General features: G+C 36.9%; 2 protein-coding genes across 4 annotated transcripts; both read right to left on the reverse strand.

The window, feature by feature from the left end:
• Positions 1–782: 782 nt before the first annotated feature.
• Positions 783–5274, reverse strand: LOC149149375 (ABC transporter C family member 3-like). Of its 3 annotated transcripts, none has more exons than XM_089438391.1 (4): positions 4690–5274; positions 2187–3205; positions 1910–1996; positions 783–1764 (listed from the first exon to the last, which is right to left on the reverse strand). In XM_089438391.1, exons 2-4 carry the CDS (start codon positions 3171–3173, stop codon positions 1393–1395), a joined length of 1446 nt encoding a protein of 481 aa, XP_089294517.1. In that variant the 5' UTR covers positions 3174–3205; positions 4690–5274; the 3' UTR covers positions 783–1392. The 3 variants fall into 3 exon arrangements, with proteins under 3 accessions (XP_089294517.1, XP_089294516.1, XP_089294515.1); XM_089438390.1 differs by having other exon boundaries at positions 2187–3221; positions 4690–5273; XM_089438389.1 differs by lacking the exon at positions 4690–5274 and having other exon boundaries at positions 2187–3325.
• A 98-nt stretch (positions 5275–5372) lies between these two features.
• LOC149149376 (uncharacterized) lies at positions 5373–6514 on the reverse strand. The gene is made up of 4 exons (XM_089438392.1): positions 6278–6514; positions 6070–6194; positions 5892–5973; positions 5373–5807 (listed from the first exon to the last, which is right to left on the reverse strand). The coding sequence occupies exons 1-4, from the start codon at positions 6411–6413 to the stop codon at positions 5650–5652; spliced, it is 501 nt and encodes a 166-aa protein (XP_089294518.1). The 5' UTR covers positions 6414–6514; the 3' UTR covers positions 5373–5649.
• Between the last annotated feature and the right edge of the window lie 2876 nt (positions 6515–9390).

Raw genomic sequence — 9390 nt, forward strand, 5'->3', positions numbered from 1 at the left:
TCATCCTTGCTTATTATCACATTTCCAATTTGTTATCTATCTTTGGCTATACAAAAAATTAATGGTAACTTGTTCCTAGAATTTCACCGATTCTTTCTCCTTTTTATTCTTTGCCCAGTACCAATTTCATCATCACCAACTTATCACTCACCAACTTATCACTCTTACCAATTAGCTTTAATTATCTGTGAAAAAAGTTCGATATCAAAAACAAATTGTTTTTATTGTGATTTTTTGGAAAAAAAAAGATTAGTCGGTCTAATTTTTTAAAACAATAATTTATTGAAATCACAAATTTGATGGATAATCTCTGCACAATCGAAATGCCCTAAGAGTTGATGGATAATCTCTGCACAATCAAAATGCCCTAAGAGTTTATCAAAATGCTAAATCCATATCTATATATAGTCAAAAAAACTAGTTTAAATAAAATAAATTAAGATTTCATCTCAAATTTTTTTTGACATGTTTCTCAAAAATGGCATAATATTTAATCATTTGTGAAGAAAGGCAGATAGCACTCCCTCCTGCACTCCCATATTGATGCTTTAAACTCCCCTCGGATGATCGCTCATTGCATTCCATATACCACTCCCTGTTTCAATCAGAGCTGCTCTCCTTTTTCTCTGTCTCTCGGCTCGGCTCGGCTCGGCTCTGCTCTGTTGTGCTGTGCCACACCAACATTAAGAAGCCATGGAAAACATTAATAACATCACAGAGGATCCAATAAGCAACGTTGTTGTCGTCGTTCTAGTCATTCAACTGATGAATCATGTTTTGGAGGAGGAGGAAAAGCATGAAATTCTGGGAAGTGATTTGAGGCCTATGAAAAATCTTTTGCTTGATATTAACATCATCATCCAAAATCAACAAGAAGCCGCTGAGGAGACCCTCAAGATTTGGTTGCAACTGCTGCATAATTCCCTTGCAGAAGCGAAAAGCATACTCCGTCGCTACAATCCATCACAACGACAACGGCAACGGTGCCTCAATTGTTTCATGTGCAAGCCGGAAAAACTGTCAAAGCGAGTCAAAGTTTGGAAGGTACATTTTAATTACCCCTTTGAAGGCTTTCAAAGATACTTCTCAATATTTGTAATTGTTCCCCGGAACATCCACAGAGAACCGACACAATTAATGAGGGCTCTAAAATCCACAGAAGGACAACCCCTCTCTGCAGGTGATCAAGCAGAAGAGCCAGAAACAGAAAAAGAAGAGTTGGAAACAGGAGTCAGATTTATCCTCACGAAGTGAATTCTCCTCAGTTGAAGCAGAAGAGTCAGGACATTTCCTCCCCGCCAGTAGTATTATAGGTATCAAAGTACCATTGTATGCAGCAGTAATGTAAGACCAGTATACCGACATGCTTACCCTGCCTCTCTCTCTTTCTTCTTAAGACCAGTATACTGACATGCTTACCCTGCCTCTCTCTCTTTCTTCTTCTTGTACAAGCTGTGAATTTTTATTCTCTTTATCCAATTTTTCTTTGTGGTTTTCTGGTTCAACCTCTTCCTCTACATCTATTGAGTTCTGAACACCGCACTGCTCCAGTGTGTCACTGGCAGTAACATTTTTCACTGCAGCTGTATTGCCAGGACATGAGCTTTCAACAAATCTCTCTGATGTGTACACTTCAGATTTCTCCATAGCAGAAATAGTTTTCAAAGCTTTCTGATGTGCACCAACTAATTCCACAAAATCTGTGCCTGATTGTAAGATGTCATCATATCTGCCAACCTGAGTAATTTCACCATCTCGCATTACCTGTGAAGAATATCATTTACATCAACAAAATATGGATCACTTATCTCCTCCTCTCAATAAATGATCAATAAACCCACTGTCCCTTTACCAATTACATTGAAAATTTTAATATCACTAGAACAGGATGAAAGAAATTCAAACCTACCAGAATGATGTCAGCAGAGGGTAAAAACTCCACTTGATGAGTTACATAGACTACAGTCTTCGAACCCAGAATACCAAGTATGCATTCCTGTAACAAGCAAGTCCAATTTCTTAGATGTTTATGGACATGAATTTGCAGCAGCACAACCAGCGATGTATATTATCCAGACTGAACAATGAATCGCAGAGTGCTACTGTAGATCTTCATCATTCCATCAAAACATTAAAACTAATTAATTCAGCAAACCTACAGTATGTAAAGGATAAGAGAAACATACTTGGAAAATATGTTTTCCGGTATGTGCATCCACAGCACTAAAAGGGTCATCAAAAATATAAATGTCTACATCTTGATATAAGGCACGGGCAATCAGTATTCTCTGTTTTTGTCCACCACTCAAATTTAAGCCTCTTTCTCCAATGTCTGTCTCGTCCCCAAAAGGAAAATGTTCAAGATCTTTCTTCAATGCACAAGCATCAAGTACACTATTGTATCTAATAGTATCCATCTGCTTTCCAAAGAGAATAGCGTCTTTAATTTTCCCACTTTGTATCCAAAGAGACTGAGGGACATATGCTTTGGTACCACTTAAGCTAACAGAGCCTGATATTTTTGGTATTTCACCTAATATGCAGGATAAAAGGCTTGATTTTCCTGAACCAACAGTTCCACATATTGCAACCCTCATGCCTCTCTCTAGTTGGACATCTAAACCTCTAATAGTTGGACTAGAGGAATCGGGATTCCAAGAAAATATCCCTCCTTGGATTTGAATCGCGAAGTCTGTTGACTCCTTTGATACCTTTTCTACCCCATCGCGTTGCAGCTCTTCCTCCTGCAGAAAGGCCACAATGCGATCTATTGACACTTTAGTTTGAGCAATCTGAGGGATTAAACCAGGAAGCATGCCCATAGCTCCCTGAAGTGTCCCATAGGTTGCGAGTGCAGAAAGAATTCTCCCTGATGTCAAAGGCACTCCTATAAGCATACACGTACCAAAAGTTGCAACAATGATAAATATTGGTCCAACAGAGGAAACAGATGTTGTGATAGCTGATGCATAAACATATTTTTGTAGCCAACTATATTCTGCCTGCCACAAAATTTCTAGTTTCTGAAGAAATCTCGTCTCCCAAGCCTGCAATTTTAAGATCCTCGTAATTTTTAATGTCTCCGATGTGGCCTTCATCCTTTTGTCTTTTTCTTCCATTATTCTCTCCTGAAATTTTTCTTGCAATTTTGCAAGTGGGAAATTTGGCAACATAACTGCAAATGAGGCTGCCAACCCGGAAAATGCTGCCAAGCCCAACGTCTGATATAGATTAATGAAGGCTAGAACAAATTGAAGAGGGAAAATCCAAATACTATGCATATAATAACAGAAACATGAAACATTCTGAACATCTACACTCATGTAGTTGATAATCTCTCCGCTTGTATGCTTCTGTCTTGACTGACTGGAAAGCAACAAGCCCTTCCTGTATATAATAGCTGTCAATGCTGCTCTAACCCGTAAAGTTAACTGATGTTGTTTGAAAAACCCTTGTCGCTGTGACAAAGACTCTAATAACTTTGCCAAAAAAAAGCACAAACTAGCACATAGCCTTGACTTTCAAACTGTTTCTTTCCACCTTAAAAGTGAACAAAGGCATTTATAAAACATGTACCTACATATGATGCACAAGTCTCCAGTGCCGCTAAGAATGCAGTTAAAAGTACTTACTTCCCAAAAGATAGGAGATAGGAGTAAGGCTTTTGCTAATAAGCCTGTATCACCTTTGGATCTAGCTGAGCTCTGAATTTAGGGTATAATTGGCCTGTCCTGTCCGCCGCTGCAACTTGGGGTACATCATCAATATGCAAAGGGCTCTTATAACCAAGAGCAAGCAAAGGACTCATGCAATAAAATGACAGCCGACTGAGAGGGTTGGTTGTTGCATAAGTAGAGACTGCCTTAATGTTTCCACATTTTTGGGGATTGTCTTTCAAGAGAGGTTCTAGAATGGGCTGTGAGGAGGACTGTACACCACTTCTGGCACATTCGTAGGCGTTTTCAACAACACCCAACACGAATCTGAAGAAAAATTTTAAAAACGGCCATGGATTTCTCAACGGCTTTTCTTCCTCTGGGGCAGATTCGCCCTCGACTCCTGCAGATTCAATTACAAAAACCATTTGGACGCAGCAGTCGTCATCAAACGATTCATCTCTGACCTATTCATCTCTGACCTTATTTGATCCGAATCTCATTTCTACATTCAGGAAAGCCATGGATGAAATTTCCCCAGAGGATGGAGCCCGTTTCAGAGGTCTGTCATGGCAACACGGGAAGCAAAGCGGCGAAGACGAAAAGGGTACCCAGGCAAATCAAATCGTGAACAGTTGCAACTACTCAACTACCTTCCCTGTTGCAACTACTCAACTACCTTCCCTGGATCGAAGGATTAACAATCATCTAATCGTCTCCAATCGTCTAACACATAGTCTAACACATAATCTAACGGCACAACTAACACATAATCTAACGGCACAGCGGCACACAGCGACACACAGGGATGACAAGTAAATTTTAGAAAAGTCCATCATTCTTTTACTGCATGCATGACCATATTTTCTTACGAAGAAAACATATCAAATAATCATTTTTCTACTACATGCATTAACATATTTTTAACATATTTTTTTACCAACCAAACATATAAAATAATCATTCTTTTACTGCATATCCAAAGACATTGTTATCAGAAAACACTATGAAAAATACTTGGAAAAATACTTGCCTGTTGTCTTTGCTATCCAAAACAAAACATTATGCAAGAACCCTTGTCAAGAAAAGCCAGCCAACCGCCAACGGCTATCTGCGGCAGACAGTCATCGGTAAGCTCAGTATCCAAAGCTTCGCATGCTGATACAAACACTGTTGATGATACAAACACTGTTGATGTTGCAGGAGGGATTAGAGCGGTGGTATAAGACGCAGAGCACTGATAAAAACATGGATGCAGAGAAGAGAAATCACGGAGTCTTAGATTGCATCGTGAATTCTCTACTCATCCGTCTTTTTTTCTTCCCCGAAGTTGTGCATAATATCCAGAACTAAAAACCCCAGGCAGCCCACTCAGATTGCCCCTTTTCTCTATTCTCATCACCCAATCTGTTTTACCAACATCAAGAATTAGTTGTAACTGATTCGTAATTTAAAATTACGAATACGCAGGGTTGATTAACTAATTCATTACGAGAGGGATATGACACAAATCCAACACTTCCTTAAGCAATACATTGGTAAATACCAAATAAAAAAAAGAGGTCAGAAATTACCATTCCTCAAATTCCCCCATAATAAAAATAAGATATTTAAAAATAAAAAATAATTATCAAAACTGACTTATTCATGATTTATATCACATACTTTGGGACAAAATCACATTTAAATTATAAAATCTGAACGTTATAAAAAATCTTTAAAGAAACTCCGTTTATTAACATAGACGGCAGTTTTTTCACAAAAAAGAAAGCATCATCTTTTTTATTAATGAAATGAAAACCCTACAGACCACAAACCCTAACCACTGAACAGTGAAAACAAAAAGCAAAATCCGTACATAGTGATTAACATAGACTGACGAATTTATAAATGCCAAACATGTGGATCCATTCAATTCAGCATGATGGATCCAAAAATTCAGCCGGCGAAAGAGGAACAACTCTGAAATCGCGGGCGTCTTTTCTCCACTTGTTTAATGAATTCGCGCGATTCCGTAATTTTGGAGAAGATTCAGGACAATTTTGGGGTCTGCATCTCCAGTTACGCGGAGAATTAACGGACTACTTGGACCGACCATTGCAGCGTGTTTGGAGCGGAGTGAAACGGCGAAAAATTCCGCCTTGTCAACGCCTGCAATATTGGATCTCCAAACTTACTAAAACTCTTGCATCCTCGACTGACTCCAATTCATAATAATCAAACGTAGTGCTGTACCTTTCAGTTCTTTAATCAAATCTAGTGCGCTAGATTCCTGCATCTTTGAGGAGGTGTTGAACATGACTTCGAATTCCAATTTCTGCGCCATGTTTCACGCGCAGAACTCAGCTCAAAAAACCGTTTAGAAAATAAAAAATTTATTCAATGAGAAATGAATGAATACTAGCCCGAGTACCTTATGAGCGGATCCGAATATGTTTAAAATCCTGCCGGGGATCTGGGGATCTGCCCCCCTAGTTACGGTCACAGTGACGTCTCTCGACAGCTTTCCGCTATTCTTGTCATTTTCCGCAGAAACACCTAAAGTTGATCTACAAACTTACTAAAAGTTTGCAACCTCGAAAGCAGAAACAGAATCATAAGAAAGAAACAGAAACTTATACCGTCGATTGCATTCAACGCATTTATGGCATCTATTTTGCACCTTTCGTCCCTGTACTCCACACTGAAAACCATTTTCACGGGCAAAATACTCACGGACAAAATACTCACGGGCAAAATACTGGTAACCTGAGACATCTTGTAATATCAGTGATGAGTTTCAGCTCAACGCTTGGCACTTCTTTATAATGAAAATCGGTGATAAGAGTTTCAGCTGAACCGGTTGACGCAAGTCTATACGTCAAAAGCTGTGGGTGTTCTATTTGAACACGATACCATATAAAATATTGTAAGTATACGATACAACCTGACACGAAGTATATTTTATTAAAATCATTTATAAGAGGTTAGGTGAGATGTCAGGCTTATTTTTCTGAAGGTTTTTAAAACTATATTGATTACAATAATTATATAAAATATTGTAAGTATACAGATACAACCTGACACGAAGTATATTTTATTAAAATCATTTATGAGAGGTTATGTGAGATGTCAGACTTATTTTTCTGAAGGTTTTTAAAACTATATTGATTACAATCATTAAGACAACATGTTCGGTTCCGAATGGTTTGAACGTATTATTCAAATGGCAATTTTCTTGCATTACGCGCCATCAGCCCGAACAGAATCTTCATTGGATTTTATGACGTCCTCGAGTTGCTAAGAGTGGTCCGCCGTCCATTTTGATAAAGCTTTATTAACGCGGCTTACCAGTAATGGCAAATACACAAAACATATTTTATTGGGGAAAGAAAATATATGTTAATTTTCTTTCGTAATCAGAACCCGGGGTGTCATCCTCTTTTAACTAATATTTAAACTCCACACAAAGCATTTCCTTCTGAGAATGCATTTAGTCTGTTTATTGTGGAAAAATTGAAGGAGCATTTCCTTCGCGAGTTAATGGCAGACAAGGATAATTTTAGGGGCGAATGTTCGCCCTTTGGCGAAATTAAGGGGTTTTAAATTTTTAGTGGGCGAATATTTTGTATCATAGTACATTTTTACAAATCACCTCAAATAGCCCACCTTATTTTAAGGGAGAGGGTAAAAAAGGTAAATTTAGCCCTTGGAATTAGGACTTACAACCTTCCATTCGCCCATTTTCAAGAATAGGTTTTATTTAAGTGAATCCATTCGCCCATTTTTAAGAACAGGTTTTATTTAAGTGAATCCTATGGGCCAAATACCATATTTATAAAAGAGGTATGGTAAATTAATAAAAATATAAATAAATGAGAGGTATGGTAAATAAATAAAACATTTTTTATATTTACTCCATAAGTCACCTTATATACATGTAAGGGTGTAAACAAATAAAAATATAAGTAAAGTGGAGGTATGGTAAATAAATAACACGTTTTTTATATTTACTCCATAAGTCACCTTATATACATGTAAGGGTGTAAACAAATAAAAATATAAGTAAAGTGGAGGTATGGTAAATAAATAAAACGTCTTTTTATACTTACTCAAAAGGTATGGTAAATAAATAAAAATATAAATAAACTAGACCTATCGTAAATAAATAAAACCTCTTTTTATATTTAGTCCATAACCCTCATTCTATTTATGAAGGCTCAAGAAAGAGGTTTTATTTAAGTGAATCCTATGGGCCAAATACCATATTTGTAAAAGAGGTATGGTAAATTAATAAAAATATAAATAAACGAGAGGTATGGTAAACAAATAAAACATTTTTTAATATTTACTCCATAAGTCACCTTATATTTACGAACACTAAAAAAATGGGTTATATTTAGGTGAAACCTATGGCCAAAATACTATGGGACAAATACCATGGACTAGATTGTTATTAATACCATGCAAAAAACCATTATTAACCCTAATATTAGAATTAATAAAAACAAAAATGGCACATGGTATTGACCCATGGTATTCACCAAAATGGCACATGGTATTGACCCATGGTATTCACCTGGAATGTAGCCTATTTAAATGGGGGAATTAAACCAGCATGTAGCCTATGCTAAGATTCACTAGGACTTTATAAAGTTTTATTATTTAGTGAAAGACTCGCCAAGATCTTATAAGATTTTATAATTGAGTAAAATATTCGCCATGCCTTGTGAGAGATTTGCCAAAAAATTATATATACATATTATATTATTGATAAAATCGCCTTCTATTTTTCCTATATACCATGGAGATTCGCCCATTTATTATATTTATAAATTTAGGGGGGGTTCTTAAAATTTTCCCTGATGGCAGAGCATGGCCTGATCTGTTGTTTCAATGGGTTGTGGCTTCGAACAATAGATTTTTACAAATGGATACACTCTAATTGAACCAGATTTTGCAGGGTTCTCTTATGTTCTAAAGGCTTATCTCTATGAAGAACCTTGGGCTCCAACCCTTCATGTAAATATGCTAACATGCACATATCCATGACTCTAAATCAAGAACAACAACATCTATTTAGAATGTTTACATACTAGGCTTATGCATGAAGAAACATGTATAAATTTATATGTTCAAATGAATTACCCTTTGGTAGTTCCAAGAATATTTTTCATCTAAATTTCCCATGTGAGGGGACTAGTAGGCCCTACATCTCCATGAAGTTGTTGTTCCAAGTTCCATTATTGATGAACTTGTACATCAGTGTTCGAAACTCATAGGCTACATTATTAGATACTTTTACAAGCACTAGATTCCCATCATTAATAGTATACCCAACAGAAGTATAACTCCATCCTAATATGACAATACATGCTTGTACTCTCAACACAATATCCAAGCAAAGGAACAAGATTTTTTTGCTTGACTCACTCGATCGCCTCCACTTCTACTCTAAACTCATTTTAATCCCACCCCTTGCGAAAAAAACCAAGTAATGGCATTTTAGAACAAAGACCAACTCAAAGAAAAATCAGATATTCACATTATTGTAACATCATGAAGCTTGCATGTTGTTAAGCAAATTTTTCATGGCTACATGGTTACCATTAGGCAATAAACCATGATAGATAATTCCATAGCCACCTTCACCAATTCCATTTTCATTTATCTCCAAGTCCCCAAGAATGTACTAATGGCCGCAACCTAGGTGTGATACTTCAAGCACAGATGCACCAAGAGATTCAGTTGCCCT

Source organism: Pinus tabuliformis, chromosome 9 (assembly GCF_031772625.1).
Source record: "Pinus tabuliformis cultivar Carrire ecotype Pingquan chromosome 9, CPIR1, whole genome shotgun sequence".
NCBI classification, from domain to species: Eukaryota; Viridiplantae; Streptophyta; class Pinopsida; order Pinales; family Pinaceae; genus Pinus; species Pinus tabuliformis.

What these genes read in the sequence shown, in the direction of transcription:
- LOC149149375 (XM_089438389.1), bottom strand. Translation starts at nt 3,323, where the DNA reads ATGAGTGTAGATGTTCAGAATGTTTCATGTTTCTGTTATTATATGCAT. An exon ending in CCGGAAAACATATTTTCCAA is followed by an intron (nt 1,997 to 2,186) that starts GTATGTTTCTCT and finishes TGCTTGTTACAG; the next exon opens with GAATGCATACTTGGTATTCT. An exon ending in CCTCTGCTGACATCATTCTG is followed by an intron (nt 1,765 to 1,909) that starts GTAGGTTTGAAT and finishes TATTCTTCACAG; the next exon opens with GTAATGCGAGATGGTGAAAT.
- LOC149149376 (XM_089438392.1), bottom strand. Translation starts at nt 6,413, where the DNA reads ATGTCTCAGGTTACCAGTATTTTGCCCGTGAGTATTTTGTCCGTGAGT. An exon ending in TGCGTTGAATGCAATCGACG is followed by an intron (nt 6,195 to 6,277) that starts GTATAAGTTTCT and finishes GATCAACTTTAG; the next exon opens with GTGTTTCTGCGGAAAATGAC. An exon ending in TATTCGGATCCGCTCATAAG is followed by an intron (nt 5,974 to 6,069) that starts GTACTCGGGCTA and finishes AACATGGCGCAG; the next exon opens with AAATTGGAATTCGAAGTCAT.